Source organism: Diadema antillarum, unplaced genomic scaffold (genome assembly GCF_040938485.1).
Source record: "Diadema antillarum isolate AM-2024a unplaced genomic scaffold, OU_Dant_1.0 seq00000517_RagTag, whole genome shotgun sequence".
NCBI lineage: Eukaryota > Metazoa > Echinodermata > Echinoidea > Diadematoida > Diadematidae > Diadema > Diadema antillarum.
This window is the reverse complement of record NW_027271470.1, coordinates 128,998-154,401: the sequence shown is the minus strand read 5'-3', so window position 1 is coordinate 154,401 and position 25,404 is coordinate 128,998. Positions and strand designations below refer to the sequence as shown.

The 25,404-nt window shown below is 38.8% G+C and overlaps 1 protein-coding gene across 1 annotated transcript in view; it reads right to left on the bottom strand.

Annotated features, from left to right (window-relative positions):
• Positions 1–13,663: 13,663 nt before the first annotated feature.
• The window catches only part of LOC139734250 (echinoderm microtubule-associated protein-like 2), a 42,614-nt gene continuing 30,873 nt past the window's right edge, over positions 13,664–25,404 (bottom strand). Inside the window, exons 11-22 of the mRNA XM_071645045.1 lie at positions 24,959–24,991; positions 24,047–24,187; positions 22,939–23,035; positions 22,141–22,313; positions 20,267–20,404; positions 19,540–19,671; positions 18,882–19,038; positions 18,031–18,128; positions 17,005–17,092; positions 16,018–16,110; positions 14,617–14,747; positions 13,664–13,834 (exon numbers count right to left, since the gene is read on the bottom strand). Coding sequence (XP_071501146.1) covers positions 13,664–13,834; positions 14,617–14,747; positions 16,018–16,110; positions 17,005–17,092; positions 18,031–18,128; positions 18,882–19,038; positions 19,540–19,671; positions 20,267–20,404; positions 22,141–22,313; positions 22,939–23,035; positions 24,047–24,187; positions 24,959–24,991 — 1,452 coding nt within the window. The remainder of the gene's footprint in view (positions 13,835–14,616; positions 14,748–16,017; positions 16,111–17,004; positions 17,093–18,030; positions 18,129–18,881; positions 19,039–19,539; positions 19,672–20,266; positions 20,405–22,140; positions 22,314–22,938; positions 23,036–24,046; positions 24,188–24,958; positions 24,992–25,404) is intronic.

Here is a 25,404-nt window from a genome sequence, read left to right as displayed (position 1 = left end):
TCTACCAAAAACAAAAAGCCGTGGGATGTTTTCCCCGATGGGCAAGGGTAATCATTCGGCGAGGCAGAAAGTGACTATCAATGAGTTCATATCCTCACAAGACTGGAAAGTTTCGTGGTGGATGGCCTTTATCGATTATTCCTAAATGTTGAAACAAAAGGATGATTCACACCTCTGATGCGAGCAGCAGCTGTGATCCTTACCAGGATGTGGCGGAACCTGGTAACAGGTGCACTCGTGTTTGCTCCCGTACAGGTGCGTCTCTCGTCTCGGTTAAAAAGATTATCACATTTCACTTCCTTCGCTTTCCATTACTTTACGCGTTGTCTGACGAAGACCAATACACGACAAAGAGATTAATACGCCACTTAAAAGCGTTAAATGTAACCATCACCGACAGGTGGATGCATTTGCATAGATAGAAAGAGAGTAAGAGAGAGAAAGAGAGATGAGGGTGGGGGAGGTAGTGAAAGAGAAGTATTTCATGTACATCATATTTCTCTGTGGTATCATATTTTGTCGAAATTACATCATTGTTTGGACAGCAGTCAATGGAGCTTGATATAAAGTTCACTTAGAGGACTCGACGTCCGAAATTCCCACGTTTTTTGGCTATCGTTCAAAATCTAAATCATTGTTTCTGTGCCTCTATTCCGCGCACAATAGAAACAACTGAGCGTCAGTTTCGCTCACCCAAACATCTCTACCCCACTATTTCTTTCCCTTTTCTTTTCTGTAGCTTGATTCGGGTTTTGTTTTTTGCGTATATCTTGTCACTTACCTTATTGTTGTTTCATGCCCCATTGCTTCAATCATATTCGCTTTTTACCCTCTCTTATAGTCGCCGCTCGATCCCATTTTCTTTCCTTTTCTGTGCTTCTCCTTACTATCATCACATATCGTGTATAATTCTCTCTCTCTCCCACCATCTATCTTTCCCCATCCGTTCTGTATACCTTTGTCCCGTGTTTTCATTTTCTGTCATTTTCTCACGTGCCTCTCTGTAAATTCCATTGTTTTGTTGTTCTACACTTTCTGAGATTGGCTGTTTTCCCATCCTTGCTTTCTCTCCATCTCTCCCTCTCTCTCCATAATTCTATTTTTCTATCTCTCTGTCTGTCTCTCTGTCACTTTCTGTCTCTCTATATATCTTTCTCTCTCTATATATATCTTTCTCTCCGTCTCTCCCGTGGTTGTTGACTTCAGAGTTTGCCACGCGTGTGAAATCACCTCTTAACCATTTCCCACACTCAGAATTCCGACACTCCACGTCTCTCGAACGGCCGAATAAAAAAGCTAGAATACAGCGATACGCCCCGAACAATCAACCCCGAAAGATAGGCTCCGTGGGCAGACACAATGAGTGTCGTAGTCACCTTTGCTACCTTAGCGTATTATTCTGCTTGTTGAAAGAGCAATGGAGGGGGAGGGAGGGAGTGGGGGAGGGAGGGAGTGGGGGAGGGGAGGAGGGGTAGAGAATTATAGATATGAACAATAACTATAAAGTACGAAGAATGAGTGTGCCCGACATGCCCGTCCGCTATTGGTCAGACGTAATAGCGCTAAGTTACTGAAAAGTGTGCAGGAATGCGCGATCCCTATTGGCGGATTTTGATTGGACTCGTCGAAGTTGTGTAGGGGAGTGGGAATAGGGAGCACGCAGTTACGAATATTCCCGTCGCCCCAGGGGATTCAGCACCAACGTACACATCATACCAACACACCCATCAACCCCCCTCCCCACACACTCACACACAAACACACGCACACATACAGCATGCGCACATACACGCATATTCGCATACGTATTCCAGCATTTTATAGCGAAAGTTCAAAATACGTCACCCAGAAAATGAACGGTAAAAGTTGTTTCATGCATAAATGTTATTACAGATAACAATTTCCGAGGTCAGATATTGCAGTGAAGCCAGATTTCACTGGATACAAATTTGATATTGCAGGATATATTTCTTTCTCTCCTGTTCTATATCTCTCCTATGTATCTCTATGTATCTCTTTGCCTTTCTCTCTCTTTCCACCTCTCTCATTGTTTTCTTTGGTGTGTTTTTTTTTCCTTTTAATTCTCTTTTAACAGCATATTATTCTCGATTGCCATTGGCAAGGTGTCGCAATCGTTTCCGGAATGGGGATGAGGAAAATTATAAAGGAAATACTTTATTCATGGTGTTGGTTAATAAAACTACATAAGTCTGATAGTCCCATACTTCCGTAGGTGACGACAACGTAAGTAAGATGTAACTTGCTCACTCGGAAGCCGAGTACGTCAACATCGCAGCAAAATTATGAGTTCGCGAAATCCGACGAGTTCCCCCTAAAACCGTCGAGAGGTGTATCCGGTGCTTATTTAGTGTGTAGATTTATGTGGATGCTGAGTTCCTCTCCTTGGAACCGGATACGAGGGAGTTAAAGACGAAACCAATACCGAGATCATGGCGCTTTCATGAAAAGCCTGTTGTAATTCCACAAAACCTCAACGTTGCCTCTGTCGGCTATTCAAGTTACTCCTAAAAGTTGTGACGTCAATCAAAAGAGTTTCCGCTGTTCTTCGTCTTCTACCACCCCAACCCTAATAGGGAGCTTTAGATTTTCGCGACGGGGACGTTCAGAGGCGAAAAAACCTGGTCTGAGCATGCGCATGAATCGCGTATTAGACGCGATACATTTATAGCTCGCGCGCCTGAGTTTTCACTTCGCGTTCTGGGCTATTTTTACGTCCGCTCAATTCACGACGTAGAGAGCTACTTGATGCACCGATCATAATTGGGGGGAGGGGGGGGGGGGGGGCGCCATTTTATTTTTATGCCTTGCGTTTCAGCGTAATCTAAAGCTACTTTTAAACAAGACGCAGGGAAGAGGAGAACGTCCAGTTCAAGCGTCGTCTCAAACGTCCGCGCAGCAAAATAAATCTAAGGCTCCCTATTATTCCCTACATGCAGGACATCCATAATTTAGAACATTATTGTCCAGCACGACCTTTCCTTGTCCACTCTACAGGTAGTGGCGCTACTGCGGCAACGTATTTCACTTTTTATTTGTTGTTTGTTTGTTTGTTTATCTATTCATTTGTAACACAAAGATGTTCATAATGCCCAATGCCGATCTCATCATTTAGCCTATCATTCTATCAGCTATGGGTTATCAGTCCGCAATCTATCACAAGGATTACTCCACCCTCGGGCGAGATGGAACCACACTAATTTCACGTAATTATTCTCTCTCAACAAAATAGTGATTTCGACACACCTGAAGGAGCAAGCAAGAATCTATACCTCATTAACGACCTGTCTCTATAGAAGATGGTCAAAATGATAGCGACACTAATGCATGTGCCCTTGCTGGGGGAAAAAGGTAAGTGGGGTGTGATTTGCCATCGACTTTTCCACAAAAGTCACAGTGCTGTAATATATAAAAACAGGATTACTACCACGTAATGATGATGGCTAATAACTGAGGATTGTCTTTTATCCGTAGATTGCTGTTTGCTCAATTGTAGTGACAGCTCTCAGGGACCGAGGCAGGATAGCGTCATTTGTCATCAAATCGAAGCTGTGGTAGCCAGGAGGTGAAAGGACTGGTATGAGATCATGCGCTTCAGAACGTCTTGCATAAAAAGTTGCGAAATTAGATATCAGATTTTGTTTGTCTGTTTGTTTGTTTGTTTGTTTGTTTGCCAGTTTGTTTATCTGTCTGTCTGCTTGTTTGTATGTTTGCTTAGAGTTTGATTCCAGCACATGAAGGGTCGAACATCATAATAGTACTTACTCTTCAAGATATAATTAGAAAAAGTGGCAGACTATAGACACAGACAGACACACAGACAGACAGACACACAGACAGACAAACAATCAAATGACATCTCGATCTTTTTTTCGAGCACTCCGTGATTATGCTAACTATAACCTCTCGTCCATCCCTCTCACGCTGTCTATCTCTTTCTTCTTTACAAATTGATGAAGCGAACCGTTGTAGAAATCATACAAAGACCCGTGCCTGAAAAACTCCCTACTTTCGCCGGAAATGAAATGAAATGAAATGAAATGAAATGAAATGAAAATTGAGCTTGACACTTTGTTCTGGCTACGGTGGCTCTACTCCGTGCTACTGTTGTGTACTATATGTGTGTATGTATGTGTGTGAATCATCATAAATCTGATTGTTTTTTTCACAGATATGAAGAAAGGAAAACATATGGGATATTTATTATTCTACATCAAACATACATGTATATTCATCTAAACACAAAATACATCATAATATTTAAAATAAAGTACTTTAAAAAACAGACAATGAAATATCGCGAGTCGGACCATAATATTAAGAGAACAGGTGTCTAAACGGACACCATTTTTTCTGAAACACTTGCAACTTATGATTATTTCTTGCAATATATTATTTCTTATCATAATATTCCCTTATACGATCTCTATATCAAAACGAGGTATTATTGTTTTTATTTTACAAACATATTTTACAAACATGCATTTCATATCTCACAAGCATAGTAATACAATTCAATGTCGAATCGTTAAAACCCCCAAAACTCGTCGTAAATGTTGTTTATAACCCCTCGTTAACATTGATCCATTCTCTCACTTCAACCCACAATCTATCAACATATTGACACTCACTCAAAAATGTATTAAAGTCTCAACGTACATATTAACAAAACGGACATCCTTTTCTTTCAAGCAGCCCAATTCTATTCAACATCTTATTTGCATGTGAAACTGTATTAACCACTTTAAACTGAAACCACAGTAAATTAACATCCGCCGTGCTCTTGAACGGGGCCAACGAATAAGATTCCCATCTCTTTTCCTCAAGTTGTATTATTGCTGCCATTTTAAAAACCCTTTACATTAATATGCATGTACTCCATATTCTCTAATAAAAGAGAAAGGAAAACAAGAAAGGAAAACATGTTGGTGATCATATTGACGAAAAGGGAAGCTGAAAGAGTTGGCAGACGAAAAGCCGACAAAGAAGAATAACTGAGAAACAGTTTGAGAAAACTATCTTGTCTGGCGCTTTCTTTCTTACGTTTCCATGGCTACGCGACGCCAAGACGCTTCCTAACCCTCTTACGTACGCTATCCATTAGTCTTCTCAAACTTTTCTTTCTTCCTTCAGATATAGCTCATTAGCCGCTTTCATTGGAGACAGATGAGACTTCTGTCATATGATACTCGTAGTAGACAACTTGAGACGAGAGATTAGACAGGGCACATAAGAGAAAGAAAAAAAACAGCGTATGTGTGTGTGTGTGTGCGTATGTGTGCCTATAGAAGTGAAAGCGATGAAGAGTCAAAGGGCGGATGAAAGAAAGAAAGGAAAAGACTTTTACTTTTAGTTGCTTGGATACAGAGGGAGAGAAAGAGAGAGAGAGCGAAAGATACTTTATAGAGATATATAAACATAAGGAGATAGAGTTAGAAAGAGAGAGAGAGAGAGGGAGAGAGAATACAGTAAAAGTCCTAAGTGAAAGTTAAATGACAAGAAAATTGTTTTGCATGGATCACTGTTTGAATGAGGTAAATTCCTCGTCCTGTGTGATTGTTGTCACGGCAATTTTCGGCTTTTGCCGCATTTTCTCAGGCGCTCCCTGTCGGTCTCTTTCATTGGACAACAAAGGATAGCATTAATACATTATGGTTATCAAGAGGGTATGACTTACATAACCACACATTCTTAGGTGTGATAAATCGGGATGCGACGGCTTAGCCTCGGCGTCGGTTACCATTTCATTGAATGATACAGGCTGTGATTTCACGTTCTATCTCTTCTCAACAGCGAAATAAAGGAAGACACATATACACAAATCGCATTTGCCTCTGCCTTTTCTTTTCTGTGTCACTCTTATAGAATAAAAATCTACAATAAGGCGCAGCCCTTCGTTGATTTGACTTGTTTGTGATTTGATAGAATGTACCGTATGTCTCTCCCCCCCCCCCCAAAAAAAAAAAGATGACAACGGGACCCTCCGTAACAATAACTTTAAAAAAGGTGAACCAATCCAAATACAATTTCAGAGTATGAAACTATACTTATTACCCACATCTTACAGAAAACTCCATCCAATTTGCTACAGTGGTCAAAGAGAAATGAGGATCTTTGTAGAGCATGTCGGGAATCCCTTCCCTCCAAGTTCTGTCCATAGTGTTCACACATTAGCATCCAAGTGCTAAACTTGGAAGAAACAGATCCATGACATGCTTTACAACGATCCACATTTCTCTTTGACCACTTAACCAAATAGAATGGGATTTTCTGCAAAATGTTGGTAAGTTGTTATATTTTGGACCCTGAAAATAACATTCAGTTTAATCATGACATTGAATGTAATCTATGCGGAAATCTGACTGTATTTCTTTTTTTTTTTTGGGGGGGGGGGCATACTGTAGTGCGCCCCCAAGCTTTAACGCTCTTGCGAAGAAAAACATGAGGGAACCATCGCATACTCAGTTTCCCTCGCTTCTTCATTCACCATTCCTGTTGTATAAAGATGGGACGAGTTTGTGAAATGAAATTATGATATAATCATTTACTTCGAAGACCACCAGTTACTTTTTTCATGAAGTTTGAAATGTTCACTTTTATTTTCAGCACACAATCCTTGGAATAGTTCCCTACTTATAACTCTTTGTGCAGTGTGTTGTGCGTGCTTCTTGCTTTATTTCATATGAATTGTATTCATGTAGAACAATTTCCATGTGTACACTTGTAGGTTGGCTAAAATTAAATACGTTTGATATCAACCGGACTGCATCATCAATTGTTGTTGAAATGTTTACAAGACATTAACTAAACTAGGGAAGATTACGGAAAATTGACGAAAAGATATCAAACTGAGATGATAATGTTCTCCGTCTTCTTCACGGGTAGAGCTCACAAATATGCTTACCATTTGAGTGATCTCTTGCCATAATTGTTTTGTTTGTTTGCTTATTATGATTGATTGCTTCTTTGTTTGTTTGTTTGTTTGTTTGTTTCATTTCAATAGCCGTAGCTGTGGAGCGTTGCTGTAAACCAGCAATTGGCAAGCTTGTGTCAATTTGAAATCGGACCTAAACGCAAGAGTTGAAACTACACCTTTTCTTTAATTATATGTTTTATCGTTTAAGGTTTCGAATCCATGAATCAGAATACTGGCCACAAACATAATATTACCTTTGGACCACAAAGTCACCAACGCAGGGAAAACGCCATGACCGATTATAGTGTTATCGGTATCGTCTTCAGCATCCCTTGCGTAGCGGGGGGTCTTCGGCTCTGAGCAAAACACAAAAAAGCTCGCGAAATAATGAAAACGATCCCGCAGAAAAGCGCAGCGCGATGCAAGAGTGTTAAAATATCCTTTTTGTTCACACAGATCGAGACGGATAATCACGTGAAATAAATCAGGGTTCGATGTCCACCTCATTGTGCGTTTTTTCTGGCGCAGTAAGACGAGACGCGGGAGTGAAAGCGAAGCCGGCCAACGTGATTATCCTGGGCACAAAATGACAAAGGATGCGCATAATATGTCCTTTATTTCGATAGAAAAAAAGGGCAGTTCGTTGACCTTTGATGTCGGTAACTTCTACAGCACTGCTCTCATTTCGTTCTGTGTTTACCTTCGTCAGATTATTACAGCTCTCCATTCACCTTTTCTGTCCCTTTGCAAATCCCCAGGACAGGCAGAAGAAAAGGATCGTTGTCTTGACTTTAAAAAAAGAAAAAAGAAAAACTCTGCAATAATCATGATAAGGTAGAGTGCGATCAGACAGACAGGGTTGCAGTGGGAATTTTAGTAAAATCGGAAAATAGAATTGGAAAGTTAACGATCCATCGATTTTTGTATGTTTTCGGGGAAAGAATGATTTAGTAGAGATTACTTTTGTGAATTAGATGACCTAACGGTCATTGCCTCACAAGTGTGTTGAACGCTTTCACTGATTTTTCTTTTTCTGTTCGCTGTGAATGAAAAGAAGAGAAGAATTGTATCTATTGTATGGAATTTTAATGAATTATTACTAGTTAGCAACGATTACTTTTTCTTTTCTTTTTTTATTTTTACTGGGGAGTTATTTCATAATATCTTTCAACAACAATAACAACAAAGAAGGAAGGAAAGTTGTGTGGCGATGGCATTATTCGTGATTGTCATCAACGTAACTGTTCATGAAACGAATTGGAACTTGAATTTCTGTAGCTTTCTGGTTTTGGCTCGCTTTCAATGAAACTCTGTGTAGCACACCCTATTACCGCTTGATACAGAATGCACATACTACAATACTTTATTCTACTCCAATGTGTACCTTTTCCTTTATTCTTGGGATGAGTCAGGATCATTCGATAATGAATGTTTCATACCCTCACATATTCTTCTTCTTTTTCTGCTTCATCTTATTGATACCATCATATCACTGTTATTATCAATCTTATAATTAGCGTCATTATTCTCTAACTTGGCACTTCGTGAAAAAATTACAATGATTTTCAACCAACGTATTGGTAGCTTGTACGTAAAATTTCACCTTCCAGTCTTGCCTGCCATGGTGCGATACAATCAACGTATTAACTATGGTCTTCGAACTATATAATGGCTCTTCCTAATCAAAACCATGTAGGCCTATGTGCGGTATTCTATGCAAGATACAAAATGCAATGAAAATTGTAGCACTATGAAAAGAGAACTAATAGGACGAAATGTGGCTTGCGATTGTATTTACCACGTATAAGCAGAAGAATGAAGAGGAGTGAAAATATAAAGAGTAGACGGAAGAAGGGGGTAACAACTCCAAGCATATCTCGCAAAAAAAGAAACATAAGTTCTATAGTCTCCCTTTCAGCATGCCAAGTACGCACATTATCACAAATCAGTTTTGTAGTATTGCCGATATGACTGCGAAAAAAAGGACCAACGCAACTTAAGCAGGGTGCGCTCATTATCTGATAATCAGCTCAGACCTAGAACAGAAGAGCTGATAAGAAGCAAATCCATACCATGTTGTTCGCTCATTTACAATCGTGCTATTGTGTCTTCATCTACTATTTATTAACCAACACGTTTCGTCATTGTCTGGAACAGTGTCTTTTGGGTAGTTCTTTTCGTAGTTCAGATCTGCACGGTTGCGGCCACTGTTTCGTCAAACAAGTGCGACTCTGTTGCCTCCAAATCGCGTTTTTGTTGTTAGGTTAACTACATTCTATTCAAGCGTACAAAAAGATTGCTATCATACGGTTGACTTTTTTAACGGCATTTTGTCCTTGTGATCATTTCTTACGCATGATTGCATCCCAAAAGATAGAAACGAAGAGCAAGGGGGAAAAGAGGGCAGAGAAAGAGAACTCCCCCCCCCCAAAAAAAAATGAAATGAGATAGGTGGACATGCTTCATGTACTCAGTTGTTTGCTAATGGTGACGCTTTCCCCAATATATTAGCGCTTTAGAATTAAGTAAACGTGAACAAAGGGAGCCATGTGACTCATTATATAAAATCGTTTGGTTAAATAACGTTTACTTGCTACGAATGAAATGGTGGCATCGTTGTCATAATAGAACCTGATTGGACACGGTGTTGATTACAGGTCTCTATTATCATCCGCATGGTTACGGACCAACTAGCGTCTCTTGCGACAAGAATGGAACATTGAAAGCTTTCACGCAAGACTTCTTCCGTCAGAAAGCGTGAACACCATGCACTCATAGTGGGGTGAAAGACACGACGCTCTCTGCAGTAGGGCCGCTGCGCCAGGCACTGAAAATTAGTGTAGAGAATCACTATTAACCCGTTGAGGACGAGTAAGTATACTCGGGCAAGTGTCTATGGGAAATGCGTGTTGTAGCAAAATCAGCCCGTCCTGATCGTGGACCTGTCCACCTCTCGCGCGTGAGAGCGTCGCCCATTGGACGTCTATGAAAATAAAGGAGCTAAAGGAATAAATCCCTCAACGATAACCAGCAATGACGAAAGAAACACATGATATAGAAATTCTTAATTGCTTTTTACAGACGATAAAACAAAAATATAACTTGTTTACAAAAGGTCTTGCGTATACTTCTGCTGTACCACATTTTCTAAATCTTTGAAACCCTTCTTTTCACGACCTACGAAATACCACCCCCAAAACGGGTGACGTTTGCTTTTTCGAAGGTTCGTCTATCCATAAATAGATAAGGTTCATTATTCCGAAAGTTTGTTGCTCAGAGACACACAAATTCCGTATACCATAGATGTTCGTTAGTCCGAACATTTGTGTTGTTATTCCGAAGCTTAGTTATTCCGAATGTGAATAATTCCGAAAATCAACCAAAGTTTTCTTATTCCGAAAGTTCGTAATCTTGATAATTCAATTCGGAAATGAAATAAAGTTAAAGTAGAGGCTCATCTGCATTGGAAATTCAACTGAAATTGGTGTTAAACTTTTGATCTCCACACAAGATATTCCGGAGCTTGATATTTTGCATTGAGATCAAAAGTTTAACACCGATTTCAAATTAAATCAAGTTAGTTCCCCCCCCCCCCCGCCCCCTCCGCCACAAAAAAGAGTGTATTCCACGTTCCTTCGGAATTACGAACCTTACAAAAGAACCCACGAAATAGCGGTTACCGCTCGTTATTCCGAAGGCTCTTTAATCCGAAGATTCGTTATTCCGAAGGTTAATTTTTCCGAATTTCATTTTTCTTCGGAATAACGAACCTTCGGAATAACGCCACAAATATTTGGATTTACGAGCCTATCCATAGGTATGGGAAATTTGTGTGTTTCGGATTAACGACCCTTCGGAATAACGAACCTTCGGAATAGCGAACCTTCGGAATAACGAACGGTACCCGAAATAACGACCCTTATATTGCTTTGTTGCGGGGGTAACGAATAATGAACTGTAATCCCCACTGGTCCCCTTCCCCAAACCACCGCACGTCGATTTCTCTCCCACGCGATAAGTGCGAATGGGTAACCATTTCCCTACAAGATGGCGCTAGAGCTCTTCTGTAGCCAGGGTGGTAGCCACAGCAAGACGGGCTCCTCTGGCACGGCATGGATGCCCCGGGCCTGGTACTCGTGAAGAGCTGATTGTCCAAATGCAACTGATAATTCCCTCTCGCCGACATGTCTTACACAGTCCTTTTCTAATTTTTACCCCCTAGTTTTGTCGCAATTAGATATTGGTAAATTTGGTTTACATTTACACTCAGTACTTGGTCGGATTAGCTGTGTTTTTTATGTTTTCAGGATTTGACTTCCATAATATTGGCTCTTCCTTCCTGGAAAGTTCCTACTGCTTCGTAATTCCTGATGTTCTGTGTCAGTTGTAGACATTATTAGCTCTTCTATGTATCATGCTCCGGTGTGTACATGTATCTTACCTTATTCCCCTCTTTTATCGTAGTTTTTTTTTTAATGAAATATCAAATTAAATATTAAATGTTCTATGCTAAATGTTCTTGTTTTCCACAAAGAAGTTTTCCACGCTTTCGAACTTTTTTTCAGACTTTTTTTACCTTACTTTTTTTTCCCTTGGTGCATGAGCTTATTTTTCTATTTGACATTCTGTGCCTAAGGGGCCCACATTCTACAAGTTTTGCCTTTTTCCCTCAATTTTTCAAAGTTTGCGTATTGTTATTTCGTCTTTATCACTTCAGTTCTCATGACAACGTTTAATTACTACGAGGTTCCACAATTATATATATTCTTTTCAGTTACTTTGTTTTGATTATGCAACCTTATTCCCTGTTACCAAGGAAAGTGAAATATTTATGTTCTTTTCGAAAAAAAAAATGAAATGAAATGAATGAATGAATTGAACTGTTGAAACTTTTACCATCTATACGGTTAGCACCCTTGACTAAAAAATCGCGATCATGTTTTGGTACAAGAAGCGTAACTGCTTTTGAGAAATTATGTCCAACGTTACTTACAGAGTATGGATTAGATTACTAATTTTGATTTGGCGTATGCTTTAAAAAAATAGAATTTAGTCATGGAAATAAATGAAATAAAAAAATATTTTTGCAATAATGCATATTATATTCAAGCCCTCTCTCCTCTCTCCCTCTCTCTCTCTCACTTTCTCTCTCTCTCTCTCTCTCTCTCTCTCTCTCTCTCGGCATTAGATACATCATTGCAATACGGTTACTCAGACAGAAACTAAATAACTCATTATTCTCATTGTGTTTGTAATTATATTTTTGCCGTAATTTATTTGGAACGTCATGATAGTATTTACACAACATTGGCATTGTAAAAATAATGTGCTCGTGTAAAACACGGTATCAAAGCAAAAAATACCACATCGACATAGTAGTACTTCGTAGCTTTGTCGTTACGGTTTGTGCGGACACTGTGGCAATGATATCAACTTTGTATCTTGGTGTACGTTTGTCATACCAACACCAACGATGCTACTGATATCAGTGTCAATTAAATAATCTAATAATCAAAATAATCCAGTGGAACTGGAATCGTTACACGAAACCTGAGTTGGTTGTTGGTCCATCCAATCATAGAAAACACGGAAATGACACCACAGCGTGTTATTTACATTGTTGTGACAAACGAACTGGCAAGTGAGGCTTTTCATCTCCTATGTGAATTAATAATTTTGAATTAGGCTTGAATAAACAATCTAAAAGCGTTGAACTGATTGTCAGGGTGGCATTCTTGAATTTTTATGTAACGTCATCGCAAGCAGAACATAAATCTTAAAGCAGTATCGTTAAAGATGTCGTTACGAAAAGGAACATGACAGAGTTAGGGGAAAACAAAAATGAACTGTAAAATAAACGTAAGTGAGAGAATAGTTACTATCATTACCTTTTTTCTTTAAAATGATGATTCTGCAGAATACCCCCCCCCCCCCAACAACTACCCAAAACAAAACAGCTACAAAAAAACATCGTTGATGACAAATGTCATTGGGTAAATGTTACCGGAAGTCAGACACTTACATTAATTTGATGGCAGAAGGAGTTCATGACGAAAGAGCGCCCGCTAACGTTCAAAACCGCCCAGATGGCAAGTCTTGCTTTCATGGCTGTGGTTAAATGATTCTACACGTTGGCAAGTTTTGGAAAAGTCATTTACTGAACTACTAATGGAAAGTCGGGCTCCATGTAACTGGGAAGATTATTATGATAAGTGGATTTTTCGATTCTGTGGTTTTCCACATAACCAGACCAGACGTCAAACTTTCTACTCTTTTTCTAGCAACAGGAACTACAAGACTCCATTTCAACTGCATGTGTGTTGCTAGTTGTTGTTTTTTTTTTTTTTTTTCGGACAGTCGTCATTCTGTTAGCCATACCCTTTTTCACTCACCCCCCCCCACCCAACCCAATCTCCTCTCTCCCCTATCCCATCAACTTGCACTAGATATGATGAAAGCTCTTGGCAGAATGTATACAATAAACGATTGCGTATAGGAAAGAAACAATCAACCATCATTAATTTGCTTAGGCTTTAATTTGACTGTCCGCCATCCTTACTCTCTCCTAGTCAATGGCAGTTTGAAATGGTTCAATTCTATGGTGTGCTACCATATCTGGCAAGCAACATGTTAAGACACTGATACAAACAACTGAAGAAAAGGACCTCCAGTTTGCCCTCTCGTCGATGACAATATCGACGTCGATGACCAAAGAAGCTCCAGGTGATGTCAGAGGCTGTCGTTCAACCCACTGAAGTTGTCCCCCAGACGGTCGACCAGCGTGAACTGCATCACTACGGCGTCGTGGCCGCCCGCGGTCACGAGCCGGTGGTCGCCGCCGTGCAGGAACTGGATGGCCGTCACGTGTGAGCTGTGGTGCTTGATGTCGATTGACCGAGCCTATCATTTCAAGGACATCAAGGAAATGAACAGGATTAATAGTGCAAGAAATGTCTATATGTTTTCTTTGATTTCCCGACTATTCGTATTTACAATGATGTTCAGTTATTATGATGAATAAGCTCCCTCCTCTTCTGAAATCATCACCAACACTTGATCACTTCAAGCAAAATTTGAAGACCTACTTATTTTGATATCCCTTTATATGCAGTGGACTTGTACTGTCACTGCCTGGTAATTTGTATATATTTTATCTCCTCTGGTGACCAGGGATAACATCTCAAAGCGCTTTGTATCCAGTGGAAAAGGTGCTCTAAAAATATTAACTATTATTATTATCAATAAAAATCCGAATATAAATACATGCAGACATATATACATAAATTCAAAATTATGCCAGTGTATGGACTGGTTACTTTATAACGACCGATGTCATAAGTTTATGATATTCAACATATCTATGGGGATTATATCACATAATATTCAACGTAATGTGCAAACGAAAAAAAAAGTTTAATTCGCTAATCCCACTAAGATTTGCCGTAACCACTGGTAAATTCACAGTCGTTGTGACTTCACTGGTATGTTTTATCATCCGCTTAGCATCTATTCGTGGCTTTTATGGTTTTAATTCGTATCTCCACACTTGTTCCTGGCCTTGCCCGCCCCCCTCCCCCCAAAAAAAAATTTTATAAAAATATATATATGATTATATATATATATATATATATATATATATATATATATATATATTAGTCAACATACTCAAGAGTAATATGTACCTTGACAGAGACGCAAGGGTATTTGTACGTGGAGATTGCTCCCAGATTGTCTCCAGCCACCAGGAGCCTGTTGCTAGGCGACCTCGCCACCGCATCCACATCCGTTCCCTTGTCTCGCTGCGGCCAGATGCCTGGAGGAGAAAGAGAACATTAATACAAACAGCACACGCGGTAATATTTGAATGAACACATTTATCCTGACTTCTTATCTCAGTTCTCTAACAGACAGCAATATTTACGAAGTGCTCTTTCTCCGTATTGTGTTTTAACAATAAATGTAACCCTGCACCACAAAACAAACAAAAAGTCGCCAGAAATGGAATTTTAGTTCAGGACAGATTCTGAAAGAGCAGACTCTAAGCTTTAAAATGATGTATAACTCAATTCAAATGGACTCTCCTAACCTATCTAAATATTGGAAAGAAAGTGCACACTCTGGAAAAGTGTGAACCGAGAAAAGAGGCTCTGAAGCACAGGGTCTATCTGTCTATTCAAGCGCTTAATCTTTACCAAACCTTGCTAGCTGTGCGATGAATTGGACAAAAAGCAGGATGTAAACCACTGGAGCAACAACAATGAAGGGATTATCAGATTAAATTGAATTTGAGCATACTCTTTTAACACATTCTGTCCATGATTAATGCTAACTTTCAAAGCAGTAGCGTTATCCCTTCAAAAGTTATCAGACTTGAAAGTGAAGAGTGTGCAAAGGGCTATGAAGAAATGAAAAGGGGCCTCTAAGACATACCTGATCTCACTACTCTACAAAAAAGGGTTTTAAAAAACTACTGAAAATGCACTTTCCCCTTTATTTTATGATCCCAAACTTATAAATAATGTAGAAGGGTAGCTCTTTCAGATACGTAATATGAAAAACTAAATATTGACTTGGTTGACCCGTTTCACCTTTTTTGAGTCCTCACGTGAAATCAAGGAGTGCTACTTTTTGTTCGTTTTGTGATGCACGGTCACAAATACAGTTCTTGATTTGTTACTGCTGTGATTATTGAATTGAAAATCTTGCCTTATCTCTCTCACATTCGTCTCGTATACCGAAACCATGTATATTATGGATCATATCGTTTTAAGTACCATGCCTACTTTGTTAAGTTGTTAATACCGGCACCTCACATGCAACCAGTGCGAAGAAAATGACCAGCTATGGACAGTAACACTTCATTTTAATATCCCTCAGGTCTTGACTCGAGGACTGAATTTATTCTGTAGAAGAATGAGGTATGGGGTATAATTTTCTTCATTATTGTCTCTCCCGGTACTGAAAAATTGAAAAACAAATATCACACCTCATATCTAAATCCCTCTGCTAATTTTAAATATGCCTTGTTCGCCTTGGACCATATGTTGGGTCATATGTATGTGGGTATTTGATACTCTTCTTACCCATCACTGCGTATCCCAGAATGCAGCTGTGTGTGTTCCACTCCACGTCCCTCGTGACGCTATTTTTAACCCTTTGTATGCTGTCAACGTCCCCTGTAGGCATGAAATAAACGTCATCGAACTTCATTATAAAGTATATACCAGAAATGCAATTTGGTCTGTGCGTAACTCTGCTTGTTACGTTAATCATTATTGACCATCAGTAAAGTACAATAAGTATAAGTATTTGAGGTTTTTAGGTGTTTTTTTTCAGTTCAATTTATTTCCACCAACAAAAATAATACATAATACAAAATACGCATTGATCAATTCATATCACTGAGCAATGATGAAATACAAATCATGAAATATAATACAAATATATAAACGGATAAACATATGTCAGGAAAACGATGCACGCCTTGCAATATACGCCTAGAATTAGTAAAGTGATTGAAAAGAGTGATCTTCTCAAATGCAAAGCTTGTAAAACGTAGATCATCCGAAATTGAGGACCTCTCCTTGTCGTGAGTCAACTGTCTATAGTCCCGGTATCTGTATCTATTATAATAGTCAATGTTACTAATGACAGCTTGTTACAATAGTGTTCGTGTCTGTGTATTTTTTTTTCTCCTGTTTTTTTTTTCTTCAATGGAAGTAAACATAATGGTGTACGCATACAATCATATCGGCCTACACGCACGCATAATTCATCATACAGTAGCAAACGCATGTTATGAATAACAATTATAGTGTGTAACACATCTACACAAGTGTGTCAGTGTGCAAAGGTATTACATAATTTCGAACAGGTAAAAAAAAAAGAATGAAGTGAACTTGAACTGAATAGTATTTGATTCCCACGGGACGAACACACAAAAGCACATTCAGAGAGCAAATTTGTGTAACAACGAATGCGATGAATTAACTAAGAGAATAGAACATTGTTTTGTATTTAAGCCGCTACGGACGATGTTGGCAGCGTTTGTTGTTAATTGCTTCATTTACAGAAGAGGAGATCGTAATTCCCGGAGACGCTCTGGAGGTAGGCACCATCGGCAGACCAGTCCAAGTGGGTGACGAAACTGGCATGACCCTGCAAAATTAACAAGCCGTTTTTATCAGAAATTGAGAGTGAATTTAATCTTTATTTTCGGCACATATACACTCCTTCCTTCTCCTCCCCCTCTTCTTCTTCTTCTTTCTTCTTCTTATCTTTATTTTCGTCTTGCTACATTCTTAGATTCATACATCATCCCTAGATTAACAATTTGGGTGCGTTTGTCATTTTTCATCATTTATCGGTCTTATTCTCTCTCTTCCTACTTATTGTGTACAACACTTGAAGCATTAGCACCATAACATATCAAAGGGAATAGCTCGCGAAGATGATTTTTTCTATTATATCTTATATCCTTAAACATTGCTTATCACACAGCCTTGTACAATTGCTTCGAAAAGTTATGTAGGTCTACATTGTTTTGATTACAATTCTCTTGCTGTGAGTACACTTATCGTTAAAGGGGAAGGCTAGTAACTGATCAGTGGGAATCAGTGGACATGCTGGGAGATGATTGTTCCAATCCTTATGGGATTCATTCAAGAGTTCATTGTATATCTATTGTTGTGTGAAAATATTTTGCTTCAGAACGGTCTCATATTCAAGTAATGTGCAGATTAATGCTCCGTCCCTGACCAGGGACGCTAACCTGGAAGCATTAAACTGCACATTACTTGAATATGAGACCATTCTGAAGCAAATCATTTTCACACAACAATAGATATACAATGAACTCTTGAATGAATCCCATAAGGATTGGAACAATCATCTCCCAGCATTTCTACTGATTCCCACTGATCAGTTACTAGCCTTCCCCTTTAAGTATATCTCGTGAATTTCTCTGTAGAAAATAGATATTTCTCTTTCTCTGATGACTAGACTCTAAATCAGAACACAAAGTTTGATCAGCTGCCGATACAGCTGATTATATTTCTGTCACATCCTTCTTTTTAAGAAGGTGTGAGTTCACTGACCTCCAGTACCCCCAGCTTCCGGTAGACTTGACCCTCGTCCATGACGGAGAAGACGTAGATGAAGTGATCATGTGACCCAAGAGCAAGAAGAGATCCGTCTGGGGAAATGGCATTATATTTATGAAATGTATTAGAATATCATTTTCATTCTTAGACATTGATAAAGACACATTTCAGTTTGAATTTCAAATAATTTTCCTACCTCTCAAGAAAATGTCATACAAACAATAGGGGCCTACAATAAATCAGGCCTTCAACAGGTACAATTTAAAAAATGACAAAATACAAATAACGTGAAACTTTCAGCTGAATGTATAACTGCCTCGACATAAAAATGAACACAATGTTCTGCAGATAGTAGCATTGGACATTAATCTTACAAAGTAGGAGAAGTACGAACAGAATTTCACTGATCATTCCTCACTGTACGTTAGTTCATCCTTCTTTACATATGCTTTGTATTGTATTTCTCATTGCGATTATTTGTCAATCTACCAGTTTATCAAGCTGTCAATATTCATTAAATCAGCACACTATCTATATGTGAATGAAGGTCTTTAGCATAATGGGCTTGATATCTAGAGGTGTATTGCACTAAAATGAATAAATAAGTAAATGAATAAATAAATAAATGTACACATGAATAAATGAATACATACATACATACATACATACATACATAAGTAAATAAATAAAGAAATAAATAAATATCTAAATAAATAAATAAATGTTTAAATAAATAATACATAAATAAATAAGGAAATAAATGAATTAATGAAAAAATGAGATCTAAATTAACAAATTACATTGTAGTTGACACAATCGACTTCATGTATCCTATACACCCTTACCAGCCGAGTACTGGATGACGTCAATTTGTTCCTTGCCGACCTGCACTGAGCTCACATGCATACCGTCGGTGGCGCTGTGCACCATGAATCGCCCGGCAGTCGTGCCCACGGCCAGCACGCTGCCCGTCGGGTTGAAGGCACAGCACACGCAGCATTTCTGTGCAGGGGTCAAAGGTTAGGCGAGTCAGGACAAAGGGCATCCACGTGCACAAATAATAGGATTTATTTTCGCGAGTGATAACACGGTTTCGTTGGTTCATGCTTATTTTGGGATATTATATTTTTGTCAATCATTAGACGAACAGTAAGACTGCATACTTAATTTCTTAGAAATGCAAACCTCACCCAATTGTTTAAGTGCTTGGTAGGGCTTTTTAGTTCGGTTTTTAGTAATTATCATTATTATAAGAAAGCCTTTCAGCAATCGAGCGCTACAAAATGCAATTACATATCAATTCATTGATCTGTTTATTTATAAAATAGAGATATAAATGATTGTCTGCTCTTGCAATGCACTTGAAATCAACAATCTTTAATCTTACGTGTTAAGTCGTCACCTTTAAGATGCTTACATGCGGAAATTGCTACAGAATTAATGCATAATGTAATTCATCCGGGTCCTAAGGGGAACGAACCAGGTAAAGTAAAGTTCACTCACTTCTGCATGTACCTTCCAGAGCACCTTGTGTGTATCGGCTTTCCACGTAATAACGTACTGGTCGTAGCCCGCCGTGGCAAATATGGGCTTTGTGGGGTGCGCCGCCAACGACCATAATTCTTCACTGTGACCCTGTGCAGTGGCGAGAGTACGATAAGAGGGTTCAGCGCCATACTGTCTTATGAAGATGTGAATATACGAATTTTTGCTTTTATTTTTGTTAGATTGTTTATTCGCTTGTTTTCCGCTGTGGTCTGCCCTCTATACGCGAATAGAAAATATGTCTAGCCTCCATTTTGATTGCAGCATACTTTTTATGTTTGTCTGTTCATTTTGTTGTTGCCTTTGCTGTTGTTTTGGATTGCTGTACATGTTTGTTTGTCTACGGTGAGGGACACTCAGTAGCGTGCATGGTGCATGACAATTACACAGATAAGAAGATAGAAATCAACTTTATTTTACGGAAAAGGAGGACCATTAGTTTTGTTGGTTAATCGAATGAATGAAGGCTAATGCTCTTACAAATGTTGCTGTGACAAAAAAAGAAAAGAAATAAACTTGAAAAAAAGTCGAATATGTCCGTCAGTACCAACTGGAAGGTGAATGACCCCTTGCGCCTGTTTCATGCATTTCTGCATCTTTTCAAAGTTATGAGTTAGCATCGATGTTACTTCCCTCTTGATGTAATTCAGGCAACCATTACGCGCATCACAAGACAATTTCTAACCTGCAGAACGTAGATGAACTTCGTCTGCAGTGACCCCTCCATGATGTGGTTCCGGGTCGTTCCTATGACGATCTTTCCGTCCGGACTACCGGGGTTGACAGGTGCGATGGTCCGGATGCCACCCGCACTGTCGGGGAACTGCGAAGGTGAAAACACAGATTCGGGATAACAATTTGAATTATCCCGATTGGTGTAACAATATGACGTGAAATGAATGCAGCATAATGATGGTAACAGTGCAATATCCAAGCAAACAGCGATAGTACCTATCTTCATAGGCTCTAAGTTTTTATCTTTCATTTTCATTTCATTTATTTCATTCCTTCTTTCTTTTTCGTCAAACATAACACGAAATGAATCAGCACATATAACATAGGCATGTATTCGACTTTACATGGTAGATAATGGTTAACAAATAGGAAATTATACATGCATACCGGCAGAATACAACGTTATGTCTGGAAGAAAAAAAAAAGAAAGAACTGAGAGGTTCACTGAAAAGCATGCTTGTAAATTGTGAACCACTCAAAGGATTCTTGTGAATACATTAAACTTTTTTTACAAAGACAGGAGAGAACAAGACAGGACAGAACAAGACAGTAGAAACACAACGACATTACATGACTTTACAGTAGGGTATACCATGACAGTAATAAAACACAAAAGAATAATGGAAAGAAATGAGAGAAAGAAAAATGAAAGGAAAGGAAAAGCCAACACGCTGAACATCGGTATCAGAAGAGGGAATTGAGGTGCTGAACATAGGGATCAGAAGAGGGAATTGAGGTGTTTCAGCTCAATCAGCCGAGCAAAGTTTATACAAATAAGATAATGTAAAAAATACACAATGATGAAATCAATGATTGACGATGAACCCCTAGGCTGTAAAGACCAGCTAAGTAATGAATCGTATATATCTTAATATGAGTTTAACAAAAAATATTTTAACTTACGCTTAAACGAATTCAAAGATAAGGAATTTTTTATATCACAACTTAAAGAATTCCAAAATCTAAAGCCAGTGTATATAAATGTATTTTGAGCCAATAACGTTCTTAGAAGGGGTAAATGAAACTCATTTGATCGCCTGGTGGGATAATTATGAAAAGATTGATTTCGTGGAAACATTGAATAAAAAATGCTGGGAAGTGCATTTGTGTTATAATTAAACATAAACTGACCCAGCTGAAAGAAAAACAAATCTTTGATTTTTAATATCTTATATCTAATAAATAATGGATCTGCATGGGAACGTGGAGAAACGCCACAAATAATACGAAGTGCCTTTTTTTGTAATAACAATAATCTATCTAATAAAGTTTGATGGGCACTACCCCATGCTTCGAGAATAACACTTTCTATTACTACAGCTCATGGAATATAGGTCCCTAGATAGTCACTAATACATGTAATAGCGTTCCATACACGAGACCCATCTCAACCTCCCTCTGAATCATACGGACATACAGTTTTTATGTTGTTTTAGTATTATCCAGTGCGTGTAGCCGTGACGTCATACCGATATCTAGGAAGGAGTGTTCAATTACATAATTAACTCTCTTCTGTTCCACACATGGGGATTAAAGCATCGTCTTTTGATTGCTTATAGTAAATCGTTATCTGCTTATATATTGTTTGGTCAAAACCGAATCACAGTGTAGCGACCTTTAAAGCCTATAAAATAATTGTGTGTGTGTGTGTGTGTGTGTGTGTGTGTGTGATTATCATTAGTGTGTTGAGGAGGAGAATGCAGCATTGAAACAGATTATGGAGGTAGAGAATGCATTAATAAAGAAGAATGTACCTTTTGAGCTGTCGAAACCCCAAAGTTGAAGAGTACAAAAACAAATATAACTGCCCTTTAGTCTACTTACCAGCCGCTCGACGTTCGAGAAAGTGTATCCGCTGAGGGAATCCCAAGCTAGTAGTCTCCGGTCAAGACCGCCGCCAGATATGAGAGTGCCGTCTTCCAGCATACAGAGCGCAAAGACGCTGCGCTCGTGCGCGTGCTGCACCTTGTAGCGGAGCTTGAACGAGCTGTCGTTATCTGCAAGGGAACGAAGAGTGATGAGTTAAATGATTAACATGATATCATCGATTCATTCGATACTGAATATTATCACAAAGTGCAGGATTGAATGAATTGTTAAGTAAGTGCCTAATTTCGGGTAATTGGAAAATGAGCATTCAAACATTGCTGTTAATATAATGCAATGGCACATCACGTTAAAGGAATTGCATTTATTTTTTCTGTGAAGATGTTGATTGTGCAGAAATTTGACACAAAGGAATAGAATTAGCGGCTTCTGAATGCAACGTCTGATCAGGGTCATCCCACGAGATCGACACTCCCTGAGTCATACAGTCCACTAGTCATACAGCCCACGAGTTCGACACTAGGTAAAAACAGCCGCAGCCGTAGAGCTCGAGATACAACAAGGATCTTAATATGTAGGTCTCGTGGGCTTTGTTTGCTTAGTGTCAAAGACATAGGCTGTATGACTCGTGGACTGTACGATATGATTCGTGGGTATCGAACTCGTGACGTGCACCCGTATGAAATGATTGACAGCGTTTACTGTCTCGGTGATTTAACTGACTCACACTCAAACTCAATACATCACACTCACAGGAATGGAACTTAGGTAGAGTGAACAGAAAGTGTAGTTTACCTTTTTCCCACACGGTTATGTTCCCGCTGGAATCGCCGGTGAGAACGTCGCCCGTGTGTGAGAATTCCAGACAAGTGACGTACGCAGGCTTGTCGCTCTGTGGACATAACGCATTGAATTGGACACATCATTACATCTTGAAAGATTTAGAAAATTATGCCGTCAGTTGAGTTACAACGTGTATACCTTTTAAACGAATATATATTGCAATGATAAAACGGTGGTAAATTGATTGTTTCTTTTTCAATGCTTTTCAGTTGTTTGTATTTTTTTTCTCACCAACCCATTTTATCGTATCAGTCAGTTTTTACCTACGGTGGGTTATGACCCTAATTACACAGTTACTTCATGTTTTTTTTTATAATAATTCACTTCGTCTATACTGATTTTTTATGTCAGTCTCGTGTTTTATCAAGCGTGTATTGTTTGTGAATGTGTGTTATACTGTCTTCCATGTGATTTTTATGAAGTCTTTTGTACTCCAATGTTTTACCATGTATTTGTACACAGGGTTCCCCTGGAAAGCAGTTGAAAAACTGAGAGGACTATCCTGTTTGAATATGACAGAATGAATCAATAAATAAATATCGTCATCATCATCCATACCTTACTATTCAACTATCTATTTTGTAAAAACTACACATAAGCGGTGTTTGATACAACCATAATTATGCTCCGCTCACTATTTTTCTTCATTCAACTGCATTCTACACCCACACCTGCAATTGCACTCTACCCATTTGATCACTTACGAGTAATTTCCCCAAACAGAGGTGTGTCGCTGGATAGTCTTTTCACGAGGCCCCATCCATTCAAGCTTAATCGCTCACTGTGGCTGTCTCGTGCATTCGATTATCTCTGTTATTTACTGGAAAATATTTACTTATCTTACTGCATGTTTGTATATGTTTGCTGTACAACATTGTTGCTTATTCTGATCTATTTGTGTAATATTATGTTATCATTTTCAATCACAGCACTTGCTATTCTTCGTTTTTGTGCTTTTGAAATTTGAATTCAATTTGTATTTGATTGAATGCAGAAATAACAAATCATATCAAACAATGCATATCTCCGGCAATCAGTTTCTATAACACATTGTACTCACATCCCAGACGCCGCTCCTCTTGTCCCGTACGAGCCGGTTGTCGAGCAGCGTCCAGAAGTAGAGATGATGTCGACCGGCCGTCACCACCGTGGAGTCGTCGAACGGATGGAAAGCGCCGCATACGATCGCATCCGTGTTCGCCTGGAAGCCGATGACGGATTATCGAAACTTTGAAAGGATATGTTCCGATTTTGTTGTCGTTCTTTTCCCCGTATTCATTATCTCATATTACTAATAGCATTTCTACCACTAGTTACCAGATGGTGACAGTTTAACTCCTATGACAGGCTTACTTTGTGAACGAATTGCCTTATACAATGATATAGATGTGTTTTGATATAATCACCTCTCGTTGACCTTGTAACACATTGGCAAAGAATTTCCATTTCACATTAAAAATCATAGAAAACTTAAACCATACATGAATAAGCAAAGATTACAAAATGGACGGAGTGCCCATTTCAGATTCATTATTAGAATGATTCTGTTCTTCCATGGGGCCCAATATATAAAGGGGCTGTCACTTCATTGTCCTCCCCCTTCAATGATGAATCTAATCTCAGTCTAGTGACGAGTTTACTCAGTAAGTTATAACGTCGATTCTTCTTCTTCTTCTTTTTTATTCGAAATCAACGGCTCCTCAAGACGACATAAACTCAATGCAACCGATTGCCGACGGCAGCCTCGTGGTATTTGGAAGAGATTGGTTAATAACCCGTTGAAGATTAGATCCGAGTATACTTTGACAGGCGTGTATGGAAGATGTGTTGTAGCAAAATCAGCTCGTCCTAAACGGGTTAATGATTCCGTCCAGGTACATTGCAGGTAAATCTAAATGGTGCAAGATTGCGTGTGTTTTTGTTCGTTCAGTAAACGTTCCTTGTCTCAATAAAACAGTAAAATGAAACGAACCTGTGTTGACGCTGCGTCATGTAGTTGGTACTCCTGAGAATATAAAAAAACGATGACAGGAAAAAGCAATATCATAATAATTACGCATGATCATATTTTTTTTTGAATGGTTTACTGTCGTTTGCTATGATCATCCAATCTTCTCAACAAAGGAACGAGCGAACCCCAGAGAAATGGTAAAGAAAAATAGGCAACCTGACACATAGAAAAACAGGCACAACCAGAAACATGACTGAAGAGAAGGGTGAGGGAGACTCAACATTATAAAAATGTCCAGCACAAATGCGATGGAGCAAATTATCATCAACATACGATTTTCTCCTCACAAAAATATCCAATATCTATATATATATATTTTGATAGATACTTTATTTTCTGCAAATCAATATACATAAGTTACATAGTCATGAAGAAGCAGGAAATATACAAAGTAAATTCAACGCAGA